At 44.0% G+C, this 26,749-nt stretch overlaps 1 protein-coding gene across 12 annotated transcripts in view; it reads left to right on the forward strand.

Annotated features, from left to right (window-relative positions):
- Positions 1 to 26,749, forward strand: part of LOC140716774 (ATP-sensitive inward rectifier potassium channel 1-like) — an 87,153-nt gene that overhangs the window by 38,416 nt on the left and 21,988 nt on the right. For 5 of the 12 annotated variants that reach the window (XM_073029636.1, XM_073029645.1, XM_073029644.1 and 2 more), the window contains one exon: positions 25,922 to 26,042. The exons of 2 other annotated variants lie outside the window; for them this stretch is intronic. Coding sequence is in view for 1 of the 10 variants with exons in the window: in XM_073029635.1 (XP_072885736.1) it covers positions 7,443 to 7,455 (13 nt within the window). In the remaining 9 variants the exon portion in view is untranslated. Of the gene's footprint in view, positions 1 to 7,342; positions 7,456 to 7,783; positions 7,803 to 25,658; positions 25,880 to 25,921; positions 26,043 to 26,749 lie in introns of those variants that run through there. 5 more of the 12 variants (XM_073029639.1, XM_073029641.1, XM_073029635.1 and 2 more) reach the window with 5 other exon arrangements.

Here is a 26,749-nt window from a genome sequence, read left to right on the forward strand (position 1 = left end):
TGGACGGGGTAACTGGAGAAATCTGAAAACACTGTCAGACGGCAGCGCGCCATTTCATTGTTTTCTTGAACGCAACCTAACAATTTCAGAACAGACAGCAACGAGACTGAAGCCAGAAGAGTTAGAAATGTACTCACCAAATACTTTGATCCATAACTTACTGAATAAATAAGTATACTCACTTTGCCCTGTTTTCTGTCCTTGCTTGTATGAAGGTGGTTTACCTATTTATGCAAGTACTTCTCTGACAATAGATGTGTAACAGCCTAATGTAACATCGTATGGAAATACAAGATAATACTGATGCAGACATGTTTTATACATTTAACAAGGTGCTTTATTAATGCAACAGAGTTAGTCAGTTTTTCAATGCTCGTCGTCAGCCAGGTCATACTGTCCGTGAACTCCCTGTCGGTTGCCTCCATACGCTCCAGTATTCGTTTTTTTTTACTTTTTAGTCCTCCTGCACGAGAGCCAACAGCTGCCCGTCGTTTAAATTTTTCTAGTCTGTAACTGAACGAACATGCACCGTCTTTCACAGCGAGATTCGACACCAAACATGTCGCTTGTTTTCGGTAGATGTGTCCTGCGCGTGTGCAGTAGGAGGAGATTCGCCAAAATATCCATTTCAATGTGGACAGAGATATTTTTAAAACCGCCTAGTGTGGACACCTATCGTTTTTACGCAAAACCGGCGTTTTCAAAATTATCCGGTCTAGTGTGGACGTAGCCTTAGAGGAGCTAAAGAAAAATATTTAAGGAGGATTGGTGACCGAAATAAAAAGATTGAAAGCAGTGAGGAATGGAGAAGTTTGACAGCACATTTATTATGTTAATATTTCAGGGTTCAATCTTACCAGAAAAAATAGCAATTGGATTCATGAACCTTAGTGTCAGAGCCTATGTTCCACCACCACTTAGGTGGTATAAATGTCAGAAATACGGGCTTGTAGCGGAGGTGTGTAAAGGAAGGCAGAAGTACAGTGGATGTGGAGGAGAACATCTGTATGAACAGTGTAGGTATGATGAATCAGTAAACTGTTGGGGCCCAGACAGTAACGTAAGGGGGATGTGAAATTTTTTTTAAAAGCAATGGAAATCCAACAAATGAGGGAACAGCATAATGTGACAGATATGGAGGCAGTTAGGATAGTAAACAATGAGAGAAGAGTTAAGGAAGGAAATGATTCACGTGCAAATGCAAGACAAGGTCAGTCAGAAAATTCAACATCATTGATTAATACAGATAAATTACTTTTATTCATGGCAAATGTTATTAATTGTTCCAGGCAGGCAAAAACTAAAATGGAAAAGTTATAAATGATAGTGAAGGCAGCAGTGAGGTTTTAGTATACGAGAGAGCTATCATGTGAGAAGGTGCAGGAAAAATGAATTGGAATGATCCAAGTCTTGAGGTTTATTTACAAGGTAACATACTAATCCTGTTAATTATTCAGTGGAATGCCAGAAGTTTAATAGCTAATAGACAGGAATTTATGAGTTATGTGAGGGATTTTGCTGAGAAATCAGATGTGACATGTGTACAAGAAACATGACTTAATCCAACACTAGATTTTGTAATGCATCACTGGGAGGGGTAGCACCTCTGGTGGTGGGCTTGTTGTGCTCTGCCCAGGGCGGCTGATCCACTTTTGGTTGCCACTTACCACCTGGGTCTCACTTGTGGCTCCAAGTAACTGATTGCATGCAACAGTGGCCACACCCAGGTACACCGCTTTGACAGGTGGGCTAAATCAGGTGAGGGTAGCCAGGACCCTCTAGCCCTAGTGAGACGGGGATATACCTACTCCAGCATATAAAGCCAGTTCTAGTGGACTGGGTGGATGAGATCAACTACAAGATCTAACAGCCAAGAAGGCGGTGCTGCAACGCTTCATGGAGATCGAAGGGCCTGACAAGGCACAGAAGGCATCATGGCTATCCACTACAGCCAAGGGAGCATCCAGTCAGGACGATTTTTCATACCACTGGCCCAAGATTTTTGAGGCTGAGAGAGTGAAACTGCCCCAGTGAAGTGGCTTTTTCACTATAAAACTCCTTCCGCACAGGTTATGCCATCGTCGAAAATGATGGACAACCAACACTAGATTTTGTAATTAATGGTTATGATAGTGCACAAAATAGGAGAGGGGGTGGGTGTGCAACTTTTGTTAAAAGGGGTTTACAATATAGAGAACAAAAGAAAGAAGAACTGGAGCACCTAGTAACCAAAGAATGGACAAAGGAAGGTACAGTTAAAATCATTAATATCTCTAATCCTTGTTTAAAAATAGAAATAGGTTTACTGGAGCAAATTGGTACCCAGAGAAATGCAGTTTGGTGTGGGGGTTTTAATGCACACAGCACATTGTGGAGGAGCATGATGACATTAATGAAGCAGTGATAGAGGAACTCGTGGAAAAGGAAAATCTGGTGTGTACAGTATAAATGTTGGAAGTGAGACAAGAGTAAATTTTAACGCTTGTTCTGAATCAGCTATTGATTTAACATTAGTTATGGACCTTTAGCAGGAAAGTGTTGATGGGAGGTTTTGAAGGAAACTGCAATAGGTAGTGATCATTATGTAGACAAGGAACAGAAATAGTGATAGATCAGGAAGTATACTGGAACACCAGCTATGTGAAAAGGAGGAAAGTTTAAAGAAATAAGTGATTAGCAATGACAGAATATTGAAGTCAATCAGGATGTGGATCTTTTATGTGACAAGATTGTAGAACGGATAATGACAACGGCAACAATAAGTATACCAAGGAAATGGAATAGGGCCTAAAAGAAAATGGTACCATTGTGGGGAAGCAATAAGACATTGTAATAGAGCATTTAGAAAGTTAAAGGGGATACACAAAGACCTGGGTTACAAGGAAACATTATGAGAGAACTTGGAAACATTAGAAACAGATGGAAATTTTGAGGGTGCATTAAATGTGACGTTCACCATGACAGTTCTTGGGAAAAGTAAAGAAAACATCCCCTGAGAAGGATCAGGTAAGTTTTGTTATCTAATTTGAGTGAGGAAGTCATTTTAACGTTATTTAACAAGTTCTGGGGAAAAGGAAAAGTACGTAAAGCATGGAAAGAAGCAATCACAGTTCTGATATGTAAACCAGGCAAAAATCCTAATAATCCAGCAAATTATAGACCTCACATTTATGTAAAACCACCGAAAATTGATTAATAAGAGATTGACATTTTACATTGAAACAAAATGGGGTATTTTGAAATATCAGAGTGGGTTTAGGAGAGGAAGGGGACAGTTTTATGTCCAGAACATGGGGTGAGGAGGGCTCAATTGGACAGAGAAAGCAGTCTTTTCTGATGTAGAGAAAGCATATGATATGATGTGGAAAGAATGTTTGGTCATCAAATTGTATAAATTGGGAATTAGAGATTGAATGTTAAACTGGATAAAAGATGTTTTAATTGGTAGATCTATCATGGTGCAAGTAAGGAAATCTATGTCAAACAGATTGTGGAAAATGGAACCCTGCAGGGAAGTGTTGTTAGTCCATTATTATTTGCTATAATGATAAATGATATATTTTCTAAATATAATGAAAAGTAAGAAAGTGATACAAACTTGAGAAAATCTACAGATGTTGGAAATCCAAAGCAACACATGCAAAATGCTGGAGGAACTCAGCAGGCCCATCAGCATCTATGGAAAAGGGTAAAAAGTTGAAATTTTGGGCCGAGACCCTTCAGCAGGACTGGAAAGACAGAAGTCAGAGTAATGAGGTGGGGGGGGGGAGGGGAGGACAAAGTGATAGGTGAAACTAGGAGGGGTGAGGTAAAGAGCTGGGGAGTTGATCAGTGAAAGAAGTAAAGATAAAGGGGGAAATTTGACAGGAGAGGGGAGAAGACCATTCCCATGTCAGTCCATGGCCTCCTCCACTGCTATGATGAGGCCACACTCAGGGTGAAGGAGCAACACCTTGTATACTGTCTGGGTAACCTCCAACCTGATGGCATGAACATCGATTTCTCAAACTTCCAGTAATGCCTCCATTTCCTTCACCATTTCCACTCCCATTTCCCTCTCTTATTTTATCTCTTTACTTGCCCATCATCTCCCTCTGGTGCTCCTCCCCCTTCCCTTTCTTCCATGGTCTTCAGTCCTCTCCTATCAGATTCCCCCTTCTCCAGACCTTTATCTCTTTCACCAATCAACTTACCAGCTCTCTACTTCACCCCTTCCCCTCTCCCTGTTTCACCTATCACCTACCACCTTGTACTTCTTTCTCCCCTCCCCCCACCTTCTTACTATGACTTATAATCTTTTTTTCCAGTCCTAATGAAGGGTCTCGGCATGAAGCATTGACTGTTTACTCTTTTCCATAGATGCTGTCTGGCCTGCTGAGTTCCTCCAGCATTTTTGTGTGTGTTGCCAAGGAAGTGCTAAGTGTTCTGAAGTGTTTAACAGGAAAGGAATTGAGAGTTGATCAGAAATCCTTACAGCAATATATAAGATTAATAAGATCAATACTTGACTATGGAAGTATACTATATGGATCAGTATCACACAGTATGCTCAAGAAACTGGATACAATTCAAAGTCAAGCACTAAGGTTAATCAGTGGGACAGTAAGGGTAATACCAGTGGTGGCAATGCAGGTGGAGTTGGGAGAGACACCTCTGGAACTGAGAAGGACACAGCTTGTGTTAACATACTGGGTAAACCTCCAAGAGCATGGAGAAGATCATCCAATGAAACAGCTTTTAGATCCACGCTGGGAAAAGGAAAGAAAGAAAATCAGAAGTTTTCATGGACTATGGAAGGAAAAGCGGAAATGACAGGAATTAGTGAGTGCTACAGTGCCTTTTCCTGGGCCACCTCCATGACTGTGTGATGCACCAGAGATGGATCTTCAATTATTCAAAAGGAGGCAGAAAAATAGAGAAATGATTTTAAATCAAGATATAGTTGAATCTTGGGTAAATAATAATAATTATGGATATTTACAAATATACACAGATGGTTCAAAAATGGTAGTAGGAGATGAGGGGTAGGATTGGTAGCGCCTGGTTTTAACATGAACAAGCAGGTGAGGATAAATGATGATTTCTCAGTGTATACAGGGGAAATCTCAGCTGGATATTAGCTTTGCAGTGGGTGGAGAAAGTGAGACCGATGCGAGTTGTAATATTGTCTGATTCAGGCACAACAATCAGGAATCTAAAAAATTTGCATTCAGAGGCAAGACCAGACATTACGTGTGAGATAAAACAAACCTTATTTAGACTTAAAATGATGTGACTCTGGATGCGTTTTCTGTGGATTTCAGCACATGTTGGTATTTGTGGGAATGAGCAAGTTAGCAAAGGCGGCAACTAGATGAGTAGAAGTGGGCATTCAAATAAATTACAGTAAAGGAGAAATGAAAAACATTATTAAAATAAAATCAAAAAGCATGTGGGGAGTACAGTGGGGTGAAGGGAGAACAGGAAGACATCTTTGATATTTAGAAAGAAGTGGGATGGTCGAGGAATGCAGGAGGGAGGAGGTGATAATATTTGAGATTGAGGTTTGGACACACAGGGTTAAATAGTACATTGTTTTTAATGAAGAAATGCAATAATGGGAGGTGTGAGTGTTGTAATCAACAAGAAACTGTCGAGCATATACTAGTGAGGAGTCCCAAGATATAATCGAGAGAGGGGATGGTTGATTTTAAAGTTATCACGGAATAAAATGCAATTTAACATTAACAATATTTTGCAGAAAGGATCACAGGATTATTACTTTAAATGAATAGTGCAGTTCCTTAAGAATACAGGTCTTTTTCATACAAATATAAATATATAGGATTTAGATATCTTGACCCACGCTCCAGTTCAGAAGGTGGCGGTAGCGTGCCTTAAAACTGTTTTGCCAACCACCATAAAACCTCAGAAGAAGAGGTTCAGTTGTTGTTCAGACCAAACATCAGAATGGGGAAGGAATGTGATCTAAGTGACTTTGACCGTGGAATGATTGTTGGTGCCAGACAGGGTGGTTTGAGTATCTCAGAAACTGCTGGTCTCCTTGGATTTTCATGTACAATATTCTCTCGAGTTTACAGAGAATGGCACGAGGAACAAAAAAATACATCCAGTGAGCGGCTGTTATGTGAGTGAGAATGCCATGTCAATGAGAGAGATCAGAGGAGGATGGCCAGACTTGTTCAAGCTGGCAGTAAATCAGATGACTACACATTACAACAGTGGTGTGCAGAAGAACATGTTGAACCCTAAAGCAGATGGGTTACAGCAGCAGAAGACCATGAACATATGTTCAGTTCCGCCTGTACCTAATAAAGTGGCCACCGAGTGTACGCAGATTTGTATCTACCTTTTTATGCAATCTTAGCAATCCATTGCAAGTTTTATTTCACTTTTATGCTCCTTTATCCACCTTTAATTACTTTTTCACATCCCTTTATTGATTGTTGTAACTGATCAGTTCACTGGATTTCACTTCTTTGTTTTTGGCTTGAAATCCACCTCGTAATTTGTGATGCCTTTGCCTTTGGGCTTATGAAGCAACAGGGCAACACTTGGAGGTCTGTGAACACATCAACCAATCACCAGTACAGGAGTCTCGATAAGTTATCAAGGCATGAACAGTCTTTCATTACTTACTTTTTGAAAACTGACCATAAATTCAAAAATCTACATTTTTTTCTGCTTGGAATAAATCCTGTTCCACCCCTCTAATTTATGTATCCTTCTATTGATAACCTCATTGCACAGGCCCAGGTCATAACCAAAAATGTCCTTGAAATGAAGAGGTTGTCAGAAATGCCAGTGATCTTTAAACTGGGTCTAACGAACACTTTATAGAACATAGCGCAGCAGAGGAGCTGTCAGAATTTTGTAATTTGAACAATTCACCTCCATCTGCAGTTTCCCCATCACTTTCACAACCACATTAAAACATTCAGAGACATTACCTGAATGCTGATTCTAAATTTAATAGAATAATAACAAGCATAGAATTGGACCTGAGGTTTACCATTCTACCACGTGCAATAAAAAGTACTCTGGAGTTTGTGCCAGATCTATAGTCAAAGTCAAAGTGGTGTTTAATGTCACACGCACAAGTACACGCAATGAAAAACTTACTTGCAGCAGCATCACAGGCACATAATAGCAGATAAACAGCATTCTGAAGAAAAACATAAATTAAACACAATTACTTTTACAAAAAGAACATTATTAAAACCAAAAATAAACAGCCTATTTTAATGCAAAGTGATCAAAATGCTCAGTGTTGTTAAAACTTTAGTAATTAGGGCTGTGTCTAATTCAGCCTAAAACTAATTGTTTATTTTCAATTGAACAGGCAAAAGGGACACTGTCCTTAAATGTAAAGCCGTGGGAGCTGGTGGTTAGAAGCACTGTGGATGTAGGGGCAGCAGAACTGGAGCACGGTATATGAGGCGATGATCACTCCAGGTCAGACCAGTAGGCTTTGGGGTGGTTTCAGATGGGTCATTGCTCCCAGTGTCTTTTCATTACTTAAATCTGTTTTTAGTCACACATTGCAGGGCCTGATTTAATCTTAACCCCCAGGGCACTAAACAATGATGGTTGCTCTGGAAATCCATGCAATATGTTGGAGCTGACACTTCCTCCCTTATAACAGGGCTCTCTGTATTCTGTGCTTCTTAAACCGTGGCATGTGCCCAGGATTAGAAACAACGTAACAGATTAAACACACAGCTTCCATCCAGCAAAGCACCTTGCACACTGGCAATGCCCAGGGACAGGGTCAGCCCCACAGACGGGACTAACTACAATAGGTAGGAATGAACTCTTTCACTTTCTCTGTGTTCCTTTCCGTAGTTTCCTCTCGCTGTTGCTTACCTATCCTGAATAAGAAATCTTGGAGACAGGAGTGGGGGTGCGGGGGCAGGGAGGAAAAGAGAGAGACACACACATGCCATCAGTTGGTTCTGCAAATCAAATAGTGGATAGCTCGGAGTCAGTGTGTAATTGCTCGCCTGTGAAGAGCTTGTCACTTTTATGGTAGAATTTGTTAGTCAGTGTGGTTCTCTTACTCGTGTGTGCTCAGGTGCAAAAGTGTCAGAGCCTCACTATTTTCAGACCAGATTCCCTTTGTGTTATACTTTAGGATTTTGGCTAGGGGTGTAGTGGTTGGGCCTGGGGGCACCTGGCATTTCAAGTGAGGCAGGGAGGTTCCTCCTAATGTATCCACCTAACACCATATAACCATATAACAATTACAGCACGGAAACAGGCCATCTCGGCCCTTCTAATCCGTGCCGCACACTTACTCTCACCTAATCCCACCGACCTGCACTCAGCCCATAACCCTCCATTCCTTTCCTGTCCATATACCTATCCAATTTTTTTTAAATGACAAGATCAAACCTGCCTCTAACACTTCTACTGGAAGCTCGTTCCACACAGCTACCACTCTCTGAGTAAAGAAGTTCCCCCTCGTGTTAACCCTAAACTTTTGCCCCCTAACTCTCAACTCATGTCCTCTTGTTTGAATCTCCCCTACTCTCAATGGAAAAAGCCTATCCACGTCAACTCTATCTATCCCCCTCATAATTTTAAATACCTCTATCAAGTCCCCCCTCAACCTTCCACGCTCCAAAGAATAAAGACCTAACTTGTTCAACCTTTCTCTGTAACTTAGGTGCTGAAACCCAGGAAACATTCTAGTAAATCTTCTCTGTACTCTCCCTATTTTGTTGATATCTTTCCTATAATTCGGTGACCAGAACTGTACACAATACTCCAAATTCGGCCTCACCAATGCTTTGTACAATTTCAACATTACATCCCAACTCCTATACTCAATGCTCTGATTTATAAAGGCCAGCAAACCAAAAGCTTTCTTCACCACCCGGAGCAACAAATCCTCTAAATGCTAGTCACAGCAATCTCGAATGGTCAAACAGCGCCATGCTGGATGCAGAGAATGGTTCATTTCCTTCCATAGCAGAAGGACAAAGGTGCAGGCAGGGCCATTTCGCCCATCAAGCCTGCTCCACCATTCATTGTGATCATGGCTGATCTTGGACCTCAGCACCATTTTCCTGCACTATCCCATATCACATAATTTTATGAATATCAAGAAAGTGATCGACCTCAGGTTCGAATGAACATAGTGACTGAGCTTCCACTGTCCCTGGGATCAAGGATTCCAAAGACTCAGCACCTCCCTGTGAAAACAGTTCTCATTTCAGTCCTAAAAGGCTGGCCCCTTACTCTGGTCCTGGACTTCTCATCAGAGAAACATCTTCACTGAATCCAGCCTGTTGAACACTGTCAGTTTGAGTGCAATCTCCTCTCGTTGTTTCCAAACTACAGTAAATACCAATGTAGTCTACTCAACCTCTCCTCAGATGCCAGCAACCAGTCTTATGAATCTTTGCTGCACTCCCCCTGTAGCATTTTCGTCTTTTCTTGTGGAAGGAGGAGAAAGTGTGCACAATACCCCTAGGTATTCTTTGTTTTCTGTCCAGTGAACACCACCCATCTGACTAGAGTCTTCCTGTAGTATTTGTGAAGAGCAGCCAATAGGCCTGAGCCAGAGCTACTTGTATCTGTGGCAGAAAAGGCCCCAGCCAGGGAGTGCGTGTGTGCTAGAGCAATGCACCCAACCACCTCAACCCAAAAGCCCGTGAGGATTCAGCTCCTGCAGGGAGGTGGGGGTGTTGGTAAATGTTAGCTACATCAGGACAATGTAAATGGAAGATGTGTGAGACTGGTTTAAGATGGCACTGGTGGACCTCTGCGACTCCAGGCTGGTGCCTAACGAAACAAGGATAGCAACTAAATACTTTGTTAACCACACTTGCTCTGGCAAACGATCATCGTAGGCAATAGTCTGTAACTTCCCTTTGGACTTGGAGGCAATTCGATGTGGCAGAACCGAGGCAAGGTGAGGCGGCCGATTGGTCACCGATTGTGTAGAAGAGAATGAAAGATCGGGCACAGGGTCCAGGCGTCAGGCATCAGAGCATATCGACGGAACTTAACACTATGTTCGGACAGAGATTTACAGGCCAAATCGAGGCGGCGAAGTCCAGTGTATCTAAGTAGCAGAACCCATTGTTCAGACGGAGATTTTAGCGCCGGGCCAGATTGAAGAGGTCAAGGTGGTGAGGAGCGAGCCACTTCAGATCGCTGCATGAAGCGGCAGAACCTGATGTTCAGGTGGAGAGTTAAGCGCCGGGCCAGATTGAAACGGTCATGGTGTTGGGTACCGAGGCAAGGTTCGGGCCGATTAAGATCGGTGCTCCACGACGTTTACTCGGCTTTGGCTGAACGATGGGTCTCGGCCTCGGACTTCGGTTCAGAAACACTATTTGCTTGTGGTTACTGTTTGCATGGTGCTTTTTTCCCATTGCACATTGGGTGTTCGAAAGCCTTTCTATGGGGTATTTTATTCTATAGTGGGCATGATGTGGTCTTTATTCTCTGCACATCGGGAGTCAGACAGTCGTTTTTATATATCTGGGGTTTTATTTTTGGGTTTCTTTGTTTCGTCGCTGCCTGCTAGGAGACTAATCTTAAGGTTATATAATTTATACATACTTTGATAATAAATGTACTAATCTGCTGAACATGTGGGGGAAGGTTTTCCTTTGGCAGAAGACTGCTGCCCTCGGCTTCACTCTGTGTTCCAGCGTGTCCACTCTCACACCTCAGCACGGTATCGGGACTGCACAAGCACAAAACTGTGCAGGGGCAATGCCAGCACAATACAGGGGTGCCCCAGTAGAGTATAGCGACTCTCAGCACAGGCAGGTAACTACACTCACATGATGGCTTTGGCAGTCAGTGAGGATCAGCCTCCATTTGTTCTCTATCATCAGTATGGTTACAACCACTTAGGTATCTTTGGCAAGCATTCAGGGCAATTGATAATTTAAACAGATAAAAAACATATATTATTTTTCTTTATATTTAACAAAGCCTTACAACACAACCATGCACTAACTGCCAATTTGTGGATTGTAATCGGAGGCGGTGTCTTTGCATCTGTAACCCAATCTAGTCTCTGTGCTGGACTGGGTCCTCCTTGCTGTCCTGATCTTCAGATTTACTGGACATTGTGTAGTTTGTTAGCATTTTGACACATTCTCTGCTTTGCCATTTAGTAATGCTTAATAGCCACAGAACTGAAGTCCTCCACCAACACTCACAGTCCAAAGCTGTCCCACGTTAATAATGTTCAAGTCTAGATCCTGGAAATGGTGAGCAAACTCGCTTCACATGAGTCTATCTCAGTGAAAGCAGACATCAGTGATCAGAATCAGAATCAGAGTCAGGTTTATTATCACGTGAAATTTGTTAACTTAGCAGCAGCAGGTCAATGCAATGCATAATCTAGCAGAGAGAGAAAAAAAGTAATAAATAAAATAAAACATAATAATAAATAAACAAGTAAATGAATTTTGAATATTGAATAGATTATTAAGAGATGCGCAAAACAGAAATACTGTATATTAAAAAAGTGAGGTAGTGTCCAAAGCTTCAATGTCCATTTAGGAATTGGATGGCAGAGGGGAAGAAGCTGTTCCTGAATCACTGAGTGTGTGCCTTCAGGCTTCTGTATCTCCTACCTGATGGTAACAGTGAGAAGAGGGCATGCCCAGGGTGCTGGATGTCTTTAATAATGGACGCTGCCTTTCTGAGACACCGTTCCTTAAAGATGTCCTGGGTACTTTGTAGGCTAGTGCCCAAGATGGAGCTGACTAGATTTACAACCTTCTGCAGCTTCTTTCAGTCCTGTGCAGTAGCCCCTCCATACCAGACAGTGATGCAGCCTGTCAGAATGCTCTCCACGGTACAACTATAGAAGTTTTTGAGTGTATTTGTTGACATGACGAATCGTTTCAAACTCCTAATAAAGTATAGCTGCTGCCTTGCCTTCTTTATGACTACATCAATATGTTGACACTAGGTTAGATCCTCAGAGATCTTGACACCCAGGAACTTGAAGCTGCTCACTCTCTTCACTTCTGATCCTGTTATAGTCCGGTCTGTAGCCGGCATTCCGGGTCTTGATCTGGTCTGCGGACTCCGGACTCCAGGTCTTGTAGCCGTCCCTCCTTTTGCCCTTAAGCTCAAATAGGATCATCTTGGCTTAAGGAGGTGCACCTGAGACCTATCGGCTGACAGGTAAGGGGCTCTGGGACTGATTGGGGTTGGGGTGTGGGTGCTGTTTGCCTGGCTAGGAGTACCCACTGTTAATCATCTAGTTCTGTAAGTCTGTTCTTGTAGTCACCCTGGACCGAGCTCCCTTGCCTCTGTTGGATAAGCAGGCTGGACTGCTGTTGCCTGGTGGGGGGGACTCTGACCCTTTTCTACCCCTCTCTTCTGATGGGTTGTGCCCTGTGACCTGCCCAGGCCCCTGTGTTCCTGTCTGGGAGGCTGGGCCCTGCCCAGAAGTAATGTGGCCTGCCCAGGGGTCTATCCTTGCAGCATTCCTTGTCCCATAGACCCATCCTTTAGCCTAGCCAGGGTCCGGCCTTCGCCAAGAACTCTCTGCACCCCTGGATCACCATTGCATGCCACGGTCTCCCCATCTTGTTCTATCCTTTAGTTGTTCCTGTCCTGCCCCTGGTACTTCAGTGCCTGTGTCCTGCATTTGGGTCCAGTCTCCATGTCCCCTTGTGACAGTTCCCTCTATGAGGTTTGGTATGTGTTCCTTTGTCTTACCCTTTCTGAAGTCCACAATCAGCTCTTTTGTCTTACTGACGTTGAGTGCCAGGTTGTTGCTGTGGCACCACTCCACTAGTTGGCATATCTCACTCCTGTATGCCCTCTTGTCACCACCTGAGATTCTACCAACAATGGTTGTCTTGTCAGCAAATTTATAGATGGTATTTGAGCTCTGCCTAGCCACACAGTAATGGGTATACAGAGAGTAGAGCAGTGGGCTAAGCACACACCCCTGAGGTGCACCAGTGTTGATCATCAGCGAAGAGGTTATGTTATCACCAATCTGCACAGTAATGAAGTTCACCATCCCCTTAAAAGCAACAGCTCAGATTTTGTTTAGCTGTGGAATAGGGTGCTTGAAGATCAAGGCCTCAAACCTGTACAAACCTTATAGTTTGGCAAAGGGAGGCAGCCTCTATCCTTCTACCTGTGCCTGACACCTTGATGACCTAAAGCAGTTATCCTGAAGCATTGGAATAATAACACCAACGCTGTTGCTGTAAATTCCTGGAAATATGTTAAATCTGACATGGGATGATGTGAACGTAGGAATAGAGGAAAAGATGAATCCCAAGCCAACATGAAAAGATGCAACATCCATACTGACCCCTTGGAATTTCTGGTCCATGAGCCCTCAATGAGGAGAGGGGCTTTAGGAATCTTATTGATAACCTTAAATCCTTGCATTGGGAGCACACAGAACCCAGGTGTAAATGCCAGAAAAAGAGCATGAGCTCATAAACTATCCACCTACCCATCTGTGGGGCAGGAGATGCCTGATGGTCTACGCTTCCTGCTTTGGCCTCGGCAGTCATCTCAACACCCATAGAACAGGAGTGGAAGCAAAGTATCCTTGATCCTGTGGGACTGCCGAAGATAAAGGTAATAATACCAACAGTCAGAAAATGTCCATCTTGGCAAATGCTGCATTGTTGTGATGTAGATTTTGGTGCGAATGTAGTTTTTGTAGGTAGTAGGGTTGCAGATGACACCAAAATTGGTGATATGGTGGACAATGAAAAAATTTGTATAAGGTTACAACAGGATGTAGATCAACCAAGAAAGAGGGCCAAAGAAAGATAGATGGAATTTAATTCGTTGCATTTTGGTAAGTTAAGTAAATTTGGTAAGCAGGACTTGCAGATTAAGTGGTAGGGGATGTCATATTACAAATGTACAAGTTATTGATGAAACCACATTTAGAATATAGTGTGCAGTTCTGGTTGCCCAGCTATAGGAAAGATATGATTAAGCTAGCAAAAGGGTGCAGAAAAGATTCTCAAAGATGTTAACAAGGCTGGAGGGCTTGAGCTATAAGAAGATGCTGACATTGTTTTCCTCGAAGTGAAGGAGGCTGAGTGGTGACCTTATAGAGGCTTATAAACTCATGAGAGGCATAGATAAAGTAATTGGTCGGTCTATGTACATCAGTTGGCAGGGGTATTTGCAAACACTTTTAAGAGATCCCTATTTCAGGCTTTGGTTCCCTCCTGCTTTAAGAAGATCCAAGCATCTCATCACAGTACCCAAGTAAAACAGGATAACATGCCTTAATGACTGCCTCCCAGTGGCTTTAACATATACCATCATGAAGTGCTTTGAGAAGCTGGCCATGGCACACCAGCTCCAGCTTTCCAGACAACTGTCTGTGGCTGGCACCATCTCCCTGGCTCTACACTCGTCACTGGAGCATCTGGCCAGTGAAGAACCCATGTTAGACAATTGTCTATGGACTACAGTTCTGCCTTCAATATTGTTATTTCAAGCAAGCTCATTACCAAACTCCAGAAACTGGGAGCTAATGCTTCTTTCTGCAGCTAGATTCTTGACTTCCTGACCAACGGACCACAATCAATAAGGATAGGCGGCAGCACCTCTACCACAATTATTCCAAGCACTGGTACTCCACAAGGTTGCATCCTACTCCCTGGATGTCCAGATTCTGCTTGAACTCTGCCTACAAGTTTTCAGATGATACCATTGTAGTGAACCACAGCACAAAGAACGAGTCAGAGTACAGGAAGGAGATGGGGAGCTAAGTAACATGGTGTCATGACAACAACCTTTCTCTCACGTCAACAAAAGACTTGGCCATTGACTTAAGCAAAGAGGTCGGTGCACATGCCCCTGTCTACATCAATGCCACTGAGATTGAGGTGTTGAGAGCTTCAAGTTCCTAATCGGTGCTGGTCCAATCATGTTTATATCATGGCCAAGAAAGCTCACCAATACCTCTACTTCCTCAGAAGGTTGAAGAAATTCAGCATGTCCCCATAGACTCTTACCAATTTTTATTGATGCACCACAGAAAGCAACTATCCAGGTACATAATGGCTTGTTATGGGAACTGCAGAGTTGTTCAGTATCCTGTGCTGTCCTGTGTTGTTCAGTGCATCACAGGAACGAGCCTTCCCTCTATGGACTCTGTCTATATTCTGTGTTGCCTCTGTAGGTCTATGCAAATATAAACAGCAGAGGCATTTTATGTTTAAGAAAAACCGTAGCAATTCATTTATTGTACTTCAAACACTGAACACAAAGCACGGTTTTTAAAAAAAACACTTTACATAATTATGTTGTCACATCAGACCAGCCTCTTAAAGTGAACTCAAACAATGTTGGTGGTTGTGAGTTATGTATATTTCCACCAATTTCATTACCCTACACAGGACCTTGCAACCCCCCCACCCCCAAGAATTCACTAAAACCAATATTATGAGCTTATCCGGAGCCTGGATAAGCTGCCCGGCTCGGGTCCTGTGTTCCATGGGTGGAGGAACAGCAGGTGCCTCTGGCTCATCCAGAGGTGTGTTGACACACTCATGGTCACGTCGTGATGCCAGGGTAGTGGAATGCCCCAAATCTCGGTGGGCTGGCTTAAAGTGATCTGCCAAAATACATTCAGGTTTATCCTCTCATCTATGATAAAAGTATTTTCTCTCTGTTCCAAAATGCAGAACAGGCCATCGTAAAGGGGTCTAAGGGGATGTTGGTGTGCATCATGGCAGACAAAGGCAAAGGTTGAATTTAGACAACAAGAACCCAAGAGTGTTGTATACCATTATGGGAGGTAGGAATTGGTGAAAGGAATTGAATTTGCTGAGAGGGTGGAATGCTGTTGAGAGGCCAACCTGGTGGGTTGTGGTGTCAGGAATAAAATCACCTGGCATTTGTAATGGCTGCCTGTATACCAACTCAGCCATGGACAACTGCAGGTCCTCTTGGAGCTGCTCTGAGCCCCAGCAGGACCCATGGGAGGTGATCATGCCAACACTCATCCATCAGGGAAGCCCTCAGAGCAGCCTTTAAGGAGTGGTGAAACCGCTCGCATAGGCCACTGGACTGTGGGTGATGTAGCCTAACGCCGAGGTTCTGGGCCATCACAGTAGGCCATTGGACTGTGGGTGATATAGCCTAACACTGAGGTTCTGGGCCATCGGAGTAGGCCATTGGACTGTGGGTGATTCGCTGTGGTGTGATGTAGCCTAACGCTGAGGTTCTGGGCCATCGCAGTAGGCCATTGGACTGTGGGTGATTCGCTGTGGTGTGATACAGCCTAACGCTGAGGTTCTGGGCCATCGCAGTAGGCCATTGGACTGTGGATGATTCGCTGTGGTGTGATACAGCCTAACGCTGAGGTTCTGGGCCATCGCAGTAGGCCATTGGACTGTGGGTGATACGCCGTGGTGTGATACAGCCTAACGCTGAGGTTCTGGGCCATCGCAGTAGGCCATTGGACTGTGGGTGATTTGCTGTGGTGTGATACAGCCTAACGCTGAGGTTCTGAACCATCGCAGTAGGCCATTGGACTGTGGGTGATTCGCTGTGGTGTGATGTAGCCTAACGCTGAGGTTCTGGGCCATCGCAGTAGGCCATTGGACTGTGGGTGATTCGCTGTGGTGTGATACAACCTAACGCTGAGGTTCTGGGCCATCACAGTAGGCCATTGGACTGTGGGTGATTCGCTGTGGTGTGATGTAGCCTAACGCCGAGGTTCTGGGCCATCGCAGTAGGCCATTGGACTGTGGGTGATTCGCTGTGGTGTGATACAACCTAACGCTGAGGTTCTGGGCCATCGCAGTAGGCCATTGGACTGTGGGTGATACGCCGTTGTGTGATATAGCCTAACGCCGAGGTTCTGGGCCATCGCAGTAGACCATTGGACTGTGGGTGATACGCTGTTGTGTGATACAGCCTAACGCTGAGGTTCTGAACCATCGCAGTAGACCATTGGACTGTGGGTGATTCGCTGTGGTGTGATGTAGCCTAACGCTGAGGTTCTGGGCCATCGCAGTAGGCCATTGGACTGTGGGTGATATGCCGTGGTGTGATGTAGCCTAACGCTGAGGTTCTGGGCCATCGCAGTAGGCCATTGGACTGTGGGTGATATGCCGTGGTGTGATGTAGCCTAACGCTGAGGTTCTGGGCCATCGCAGTAGGCCATTGGACTGTGGGTGATTCGCTGTGGTGTGATACAGCCTAACGCTGAGGTTCTGGGCCATCGCAGTAGGCCATTGGACTGTGGGTGATTCGCTGTGGTGTGATGTAGCCTAACACTGAGGTTCTGGGCCATCGCAGTAGGCCATTGGACTGTGGGTGATTCGCTGTGGTGTGATGTAGCCTAACGCTGAGGTTCTGGGCCATCGCAGCCCAAAGGTCTGATGTGAATATGGTCAGAGGAAACATCAGATAGGGTGCCAAACCAAGCAACCCAGGTACTGATGAACACCCGAGCCACGTCTGCGGTCGTCGTCGATGCTAGAGGGATGACCTTTGGTCACCTGGTGGTACAGTCCACCATGGTAAGGAGATGCGAGAAACTGCGGGAGAGGGGAAGAGACTCCCTCTTCCACAAGGTCCACATTGACATGGTCAAACTGTTGCTCAGGGACCTCAAAAGGTACCAGTGGCACTTGAACATGACGGTTAATTTTTACCTACTGGCACTCCACACAGACTGCAGTCCAATCACACACGCCCTCTCTCAGGCTGTGCCACACAAACCTTAGTGCAACCAGTTTCTGTGAGGCCTTCCGGCCCGGATGAGAGAGACCATGAATGCAGTCAAGAACAGTCCACCTCCAGTGTGTGGGCACTCTGGAGAGAGAGAGCGACCTGTTGGGATACTGCATAGGAGGGAAACCCCAGCTTCCCTGAAATTAATATCAGCCAAACACGGGCCCATGAACTGCTGTTCGGTAAGCCTGGACCTCTGGGTCAGTAACTTGGTTGGCTGTCATGATGGCATCGTCACCTCCAACCCCTATGTGTAGAGCCTCAAAGAGGCGATCAGCCATGTCATTATTTTTCCCCTTGATATGTTGTATAACAGTTACGAACTCTGATATGTAGGCCAGTTGGCATTGTTGCCATGCAGACCAAGGGTCTGATATTTTGCCCGTTGCGTGCATGAGGTCAACGAATGCTGTGAAATGGCAACCATCGAGAAAAAAACAAAAATGGTGGATAACATGGTACTTGTAATGGCTGCCCATATAGCAACTCAGCCGTGAATGACTACAGGTCCTCTTTTGGAGCTGCTCTGAGCCCCAGCAGGACCCATGGGAGGTGATCATGCCAACACTCATCCATCAGGGAAGCCCTCAGAGCAGCCTTTAAGGAGCGGTGAAACCGCTTCCATAGGCCATTGAACTACAGGTGATACGCCGTGGTGTGATGTAGCCTGATGCTGAGGTTTTGGGCCATCGCAGACACCAAGAAGCTCACGATCAAAAATGCAGTACTTCCTTTCGGAGAGGGGGGGAGGGCGGAGCTGTCAGCCAAAGTAGGTTCATGCACAGCACCCACAGCGTAGTCTGAAGTGTCAATAGTAATGGTTATATGTGCATTGGATGCACCAGTAGGGTCGCATTGGAAAAACCTTGTTTGCATCATCAAGTTCCCTGGTCATGTCCACTTCGCATCCAGCACATAATTCTCTGAAACTTCCATTGTCTCCAACAGGATCCCACCATCAAGCACATCTTCCCTACACCACCCCCCCCCCCTAATTTTCTGTTTCCTGCAGGGATCGCTCCATATGCGACTGACTCTCTGGTCCATTTGTCCCTCACCACCGATCTCCCTCCTGGTACTTATCCTTGCAAATGGAACAAGTGCTACACCTGCCCCTACACCTCCTCCCTCACTACCATTCAGGGCCTCAAACAGTCCTTCCAGGTGAGGTGATACTTCACCTGTGAGTCTGTTGGGGTCATATGCTATGTCTGGTGCTCCCAAAGTGGCCTCCTGTCTACCAGTGAGACCCGATGTAGATTGGGAGACCGCTTTGCCGAGCATTTATGCTCCATCTAACTGGAAAAAGTGGGATCACCCAGTGGCCACCTATTTTAATTCTACTTCCCATTCCCATCTGACATGTCAGTCCATGGCCGCCTCTACTGCTGTGATGAAGCCACACTCAGGTTGGAGGAGCAACACCTTATATTTCATCTGGGTAGCCTCCAACCTGATGATATGAACATTGATTTCTCAAACTTCCAGTAATGTTCCCCCTTCACCATTTCCCATCCCCATTTCCCTCTCTCACCTTGTCTCCTTTCCTGCCCATCACCTCCCTCTGGTGCTCCTCCCCCTTCCTTTTCTTCCAAGGCCTTCTGTCCTCTCCTATCAGATTCCCCCTTCTCCTTTATCTCTTTCACCAATCAACTTCCCAGCTTTTAACTTCAACCCTCCCCCCTTCTATTTTCGCCTAACCTATCACCTGCTACCTTGTATTTCTTCCTCGCCCCTCTCCTTTTTACCCTGACTTCTCATCTTTTTTCTCCAGTCCTGATGAAGGGTCTCAGCCTGAAATGTCGATTGTTTACTCTGGCCTGCTGCGTTCCTCCTGCATTTTACGTATGTTGCTCTGTGGTTGCCAGCTTTTCTGGATCCAGTGTACACACGCGGGCATGGACTGGTGTGCCAGTTGTAGAAATGTGATGCTTGACCCCATGTTTTGTGACTGTTGTGCAGAATGTGGGCTTGGTGAGGTTTGGGAATTCACCCAGCAGTCGAGTAAACTCACACGTGGTGGTGCATGCGCTTGACGAGTCGATGTGGGGAATTTACTGGGGGGGTGGGCAGGGTAATGACCCAAAGTCCTCGACATCCACAAGCCAGTAGTTCTTAAAATCGACTGATAGCCGTTGAACACGAAGGAAATTTGCATTGAGCAGAGGTCTAGCCACTTTAACCAGGTTGAAGCCCCCCCCACCCCCACGTAATGTCGTCCAACAACAAAGCAGAGCATCACCCATCGTGTCCTATAAGTCAGAATCATGCTGCCTTTGCTGGCCTCCAGTGAGGTTTCATTGTGCTTTGCCTTCTCATCAATGGGTGATGCTGGCAGCACACTCACCTGAGCACCCTTGTTACACAGGAAGTGTCACCCTGAAAGGGTGTTTCAGAACAGTAGACAACCCTGGAAGCTGGAACCCATGGTGTTCACAGACTTCTGATGTCCTGATATGCTGGCAATGTCGAAGCTGCAATGGAGGTGGCATTTCTTAGCGTTCATACCAAAGCGAGCATGGTAAAAACATAGACCCAGCGCCATCTGTTTCGCAGATGCGGGCATACCTCCTCTTTTCCCTACCTCAGTAAGCCCAGTCGGTGGCTGGGACTTACGTATATTTCCACCAATTATATTGCCCTACACTTCAATAAAGCTGCCAGCATAATCCACCCAACAAAGATACAAAAGCCTGAATTCACGTACTACCAGGCTTAAGGATAGCTTCCATCCTGCTGTTATCAGACCCTTGAATGGACCTCTTGTAAGATAAGATGGACTCTTGACCTCACAATCTACCTCATTATGATCTTTCACTTTATCAATTACCTGTACTCCCCTTTTTTGGTAGCTTTTATACTTTTTTCTGTATTATTATTGTTGTACCTTATTCCAGTTCAATCCACTATGTAATGATTTGAGCTGTGTGAACAATATGCAAGGCAAGTTTTTCACTGCATCTTGGTACAATAATAATACCAATATTTCAATACCAATAACCATACCAAAGTAGGGAGGATCAAAGACTGAAGGGTATAAGTTAAGGAAAGAATTACAAGGGTCCTGAGGGGCAGGTTTTTCCACACAGAAAGTGGTGGGCAAGTGGAATGAGGTTCTAGAGGAAGTACTAGGAACAGGTACTATTACAATGTTTAAAAGTTATTTAGACAGCGACATGGACAGGAAGGATTGAGAGGGACAGGGGCCAAATGAAGGGAAATGTGACTACTTCAGATTGGCAACTTAACTGGCATCGATGAGTTGGGCTGACAGGCCTGTTTCTGTGCTGTATAATGCCATCAGACTTTTACAATGATATAAAAAGAAGACGATAAAGCTGTAGCACAAAGACTTGGCTATTTATGGAAAGGTATCTTTATCACTGAAGATTGTTTGGAGAAGGTTGACAAAAATGATCTTGGATAGAGAGCAATTGTTTTATGATAAAAGGTAGAAGCAGTTGATTCTGTACTATTGAAGAATGATTGAGGATGTTTCCAATAGTGGGAGAGTCTAGGATCAGAAGGCACAGCATCAGAATAGAAGGACGTTCCTTTAGGACAGAGATGAGGAGTGATTTCTTTAACCAGACAATGGTGAATCTGCAGAATTCATTGCCACGGATGGCCATGAAGGCCATGTCATTGAGTTTATTTAAAGCGGAGGTTGATGGGTTCTTGATTAGTAGGGAGATCCAAGGTTACGTGAAGAAGGCAGGAGAATGATGTTGAGAGGGAAATAAATCAGCCATGATCAAATGGCAGAGCAGACTATTTGAGCCCAATTTCCTAATTCTGCTCTTATGTCTTATGGTCTTTATCAAGGCTGAGGTTAGTTAGTGAATGAAGAAAAATTCAAGGAAGAAAGTTGGGTCAGATATGAAATATGAACAAGCTTGAAGGGCTGAATGGCCTACTCCTCCTCCTTTCTCATATGGTCTCATGAAACAATAGAAGCATGGAAGTTGGTGACCAGTGGTGTGCCTCAGGGATCTGTTCTGGGACCCCTCCTCTTCATGATTTTTATAAATGACCTGGATGAGGAAGTGGAGGGATGGGTTAGTAAATTTGCTGATGACACAAAGGCTGGAGGTGTTGTGGAAAGTGTGGAGGGCTGTCAGAGGTTACAGCGGGACATTGATAGGATGCAAAACTACGCTGAGAAGTGGCAGATGGAGTTTAACCCAGATAAGTGTGAAGTGGTTCATTTTGGTAGGTCAAATATGATGGCAGAATATAGTTTTAATGGTAAGACTCTTGGCAGTGTGGAGGATCAGAGGGATCTTTGGGTCCGAGTCCATAGGACACTCAAAGCTGCTGCGCAGGTTGACTCTGTGGTTAAGAAAGCAAATGGTGCATTGGTCTTCATCAATTGTGGGATTGAGTTTAGGAGCTGAGAGGTAATGCTGCAGCTATATAGGACCCTGGTCAGACCCCACTTGGAGTACTGTGCTCAGTTCTGGTCACCTCACTACAGGAAGGATGTGGAAGCCATAGAAAGGGTGCAGAAGAGATTTACAAGGATGTTGCCTGGATTGGGGAGCATGTCTTATGAGAATAGGTTGAGTGAACTCGGCCTTTTTTCCTTGGAGTGACGGAGGATGAGAGGTGACCTGATAGAGGTATACAAGATAATGAGAGGCATTGATCATGTGGATAGTCGGAGGCTTTTCCCAGGGTGAAATGGCTAGTACGAGAGGGCATAGTTTTAAGGTGCTTGGAAGTAGGTACAGAGGAGATGTCAGGGGTAAGTTTTTTACACAGAGAGAGGTGAGTGCGTGGAATGGGCTGGTGGTGATGGTGGTGGAGGTGGAAACGATAGCATCTTTTAAGAGACTCCTGGACAGGTACATGGAGGTCAGAAAAATAGAGGGCTATGGATAAGCCTAGGTAATTTCTAAGGTAAGGACATGTTCAGCACAGCTTTGTGGGCCGAAGGGCCTGTATTGTGCTGTAGGTTTTCTATGTCTATGTTCTAATAACTGATGTTACCTGCTCACAATACAGGTTTGACTGCCTGACTCTGTATTAAAATATTCGTTTTTCTTATATTGTTACTTCATCTTGACAGTTAAGGGGAGGATGGAGTCATCAACTGCCTCTGACCTAACTGTAGACTGTCGTCATTGAATAAAGTTCACAATTCCTTCTGAACTGGATCATTCACAGCTGTGTGATTAACCTGCATCCAACTTCCTATGTTTCACAGACACAGACTCATACTGCTTAGAGACAGACCCTCCACACTAAATGAATAGAATTGGAATTGAATTAAATTAAATTGGTTTATTATTGTTACGTACATGCACCGGGGTACGATGAAAAGTTGTTTTGCATACTGGTTATGCAGGTTAAGTCATTGCATAGTGCTTTGAGGGAGTATAAGGTAACACAATACCAGAATGAAACTTGCACAGAAAATACTAATCTCCGAAATGTCTCCCTGCACAAACTATCTGACAATACTATCTTTTCATCTTTTTTGTACACAACATTCAGTGTGTGTTGAAAACATAACAACTTTCTGTGATGTCTTTTGGGAATATTATTCACTGGCTTGAAAGCAATTGTTTGCAATGGACAGTAATTTGTTTCAGTTTTCTTCATAAATGGTCCATGAATATATGGCAGTGGAATATAAGCCAATCATTTTTACCCTAACACCCCCCCCCCAAAGTACTGTCATACTTGCCAGCACCCCTCTTAGGCACAATATACTTTCCAACACCCCCAAGTGTAAAAGCATATCTTATGCTACCATGAGAAAAATGATTCTGCTTTAAATTTTCTATTTGTCTTTAAACCTAGCTTACACAGTACCTGTACACTGCACAGCAGCTTCAGTATCAATGTGATCCTTGAGCTTGATGGCTTTTAGCAAGAGTTCAAATATCTGGTTCAAGTTGTGACAGCAAAAGTCTGAAGTGCCAATGTCCAAATAGTTTCTGGGGTTTTTTTTCGTGTGAGTATGTGGTTCACTGCACTGAAGCCTCTTTCAACAAGGTAGGAGGATGGAAATGCAATGAAGAGCAGTTTGGCTCTTCTCCAAAGACCAAGAAACTCCATATGACAGTGTAGCCACGTACCACAAAAACTGACATTTTTGAAAAGCACTTTTGCTGCTTCATCATTCTTCAGAATTTCAGTAATTTCTTCCTGCAAGCTCTCTTCTTGTTCTTCCACCTTGCAAAGAAATCTGGAATTTCCAGATAGTTCAAATCCTTGAATTGATTCTGAAAATCCTTCTTCAGTGACTGCAGGTGTAAGCAGTACTCTTGCCAATCACCTACTGTGAAAGAGAGTGCCACACTTTCCATGCAAGGTAACTGTGAGAACATACATCTCCCAATGTTTTATTTACATATTTCCAATTTTCCAAGAAAAGTGGACACTGCACCTCTTGCCTGGATTAAATTGAAATTCTCATCCTGCAGTTTCATAATTAGAAAGTTCATTTTGTCATACAGATTGGCTAGGTATGCCACATCTCCATGTAAAAGTTCAATCTTGTTTCCCAAGCTCTTGTTGACTTTGAGCAAAAATTCAACCACAGTGGCAAAAAGGTCAAAGAAATGTTTTAAGCAGCAGCCTTTTGACAGCCAATGCACTTCAGTGTGAAGAAGCAAGCATTCAAACTCTTCATCGTTATCTTGGCATAACTGGTGAAATATTCTGCTATTTAATGGATGAGTTTTAATTTTGCTGATCGCAGATATTACAAGAATCATGCTTGAGAAAAGTCATTGGCTGAGTTTTTTTGGCTGCGAGATGTTAACGATGAATTACACAATGAATTGCAAACAGACTTGGAATTTCTTTTTTCATAAATACCACTAAATCTGTCATATATGGTGCTCCATCTGTTGTACAAGAAATCATGTTCCTAATCAAAATATTTTTATCCTCAATATACATTTTGAGCTCATTCTAGATTGATTCTTTGTTGATATTTGTTTTTAACTTTTTTACGAATGAAAATCTCTTCATAAACTTTTCAATTTTTGATAAAATGCCATTAGCAATGCTTTGTTGCCTCGCATAGTTAACTCATCCAGTTTTATCCCAAATTCTGTTATTTGTAGCTCCATGTATAGTTGCTACTCAATGTCTTCACTCATTTTGTCAATATGTCGAGCTACAGAGTAATTACTCAGAGGAATTGATTTGTAAATACTGGTCTCCATTTTGAGAACAGTGGTGAGCACTTCTGATACAGCAGGGTTTATTCATCTTTCACCAATTGCATGAGATTTTCCACACTTTGCTATCATTTTGGAAAAGTTATAAGCAGTAATGAGACCACTATCAAGGTCATTTTTAGCTTTCTTGGCAAATGACTCGAGAGTGCAACAGTTTTCAAATGGTTCTTTTATCTTCTGGAACTGAGTAATACCATAAGTAGCCTTTTCAGGGAGTCTTTTATAGAAGTTCTCCTGCAATCTTGATGGTTTCATGGCTTCATTAGACAGTACAGTATTACAAATGAGATACATGTGGTGTTGTTGATCTGATGGGAATGGAATAAAACCATACTCCAGGCACATAACATGGCATTGACGCACTTTCTGTAGTTTCTGTTTCTTAGCAGGATTAGAGTTCAAGGCTTCATCGCCTTCAGTCTCATAGATATTATGCTGCATGTATTTGTCCATCATTAACAGGGCTAAATTGAAATTTAAAATTAACACAAACTGGGAATGCCTATCGGATGTTGACAATGGTAGTGAGTTGCCAGGGATGGAATGATGGTAGTGGCATGCAAAGGAACAGCGAGGTGAAGATGAAGATGATCACAACAGCTAAAATTACGTTGACAAGGATTCAGATTGGAATCTGAATGTTAGTGGGGATAGAGCTGGATTTTGGCAAGCTGCCTTTATACTATTCCAGTTAGCACAACTGACCAATCATGTAAGGTCTCATATTCCCCATAGATGGTTCTTGATCCCACATATACAGCTGAGGCCGCTTTGAACATCTAAAGAAGAATCCTCGGGGTTGGCATGTTCACTATTGGCTCCAGCCAGCGCTGTGTGACCTGCTTTTCGTAGATCTGCAGAGAAAGTTGAGAGGGTGTACTTCACTTATCAGCTGTTAAATTGCTTGAACTCGTTCCGTGCCGTGAGACAAGGGGAACTGTTGGGAACCCTGGTTGGTAAGTTATGCATCTCCAATAAAGTCTGTTTGTTTTTGTAAGGTCGGATGAGATTGCCGAGTTTCAGACACGTGACGACGTATACTCGCTGCCTCCAGAGCTGTGGTCCTTCCTGTGTTCCAGTACCTCATCCTTTTTTTTGGAAGTGCCTGCTCTACTAATGGTCAGTCAGGTCTCGTGCCTCAAGTTAGGATGCCGCCTATCGTCCCCCCAATGAATCTTGAACGCCCCCCGATGACTTCATGGGGATGGTGGGAGGGTGGAGATGGGGAGGGTGGGAGATGGGGAGGGTGGGAGATGGTACCAACCCTTTGGGAATCACTGACATGTGGTCGTTGACAGGCAACATTTGTGCATCTGCTCTTCAGTTGGTGCATGCATGTAATATCTACAAACTGGTGTGCTCATAACCAATCCTCAAAGGAGTTTCCAGTTTTTCTTTGTTAGACCCACATCTGCCCATCCACTGTTAAACCTCTGAGCCCCTTCACCAAGATTGAGAGAAAATTTTACTGAGGTATTTAGCATGCATATATATCATATCTCCAGTTCAATGATCAAATCTGTGTTCAAACATGTCATGCTGTTCAATAGTGGTCACATACTCATGACAGTCTAAACCTCATAGTCCTCTTGTGCCACAATGAGGCCACCCTCAAGAGTGGAGGAGCAATACCTTATCTTCTGTCTAGGTAGCCTCCAACCTGATGGCATGAATATGGGTTTCTCCTTCCAGTAAAAAAAATCACTCCTGTCCCCTCTTCTTCCATTCCCCAGTCTGCCCCTGACCTCTTCTCACCTGCTTATCACTTCCCTGGGTCCCCTCCTCCTTCCCTTTCTCCTATGCTCCACTCTCCTCTCCTGTCTGAT

This window comes from Hemitrygon akajei, chromosome 26, assembly GCF_048418815.1.
Source record: "Hemitrygon akajei chromosome 26, sHemAka1.3, whole genome shotgun sequence".
Classification (NCBI taxonomy): Eukaryota; Metazoa; Chordata; class Chondrichthyes; order Myliobatiformes; family Dasyatidae; genus Hemitrygon; species Hemitrygon akajei.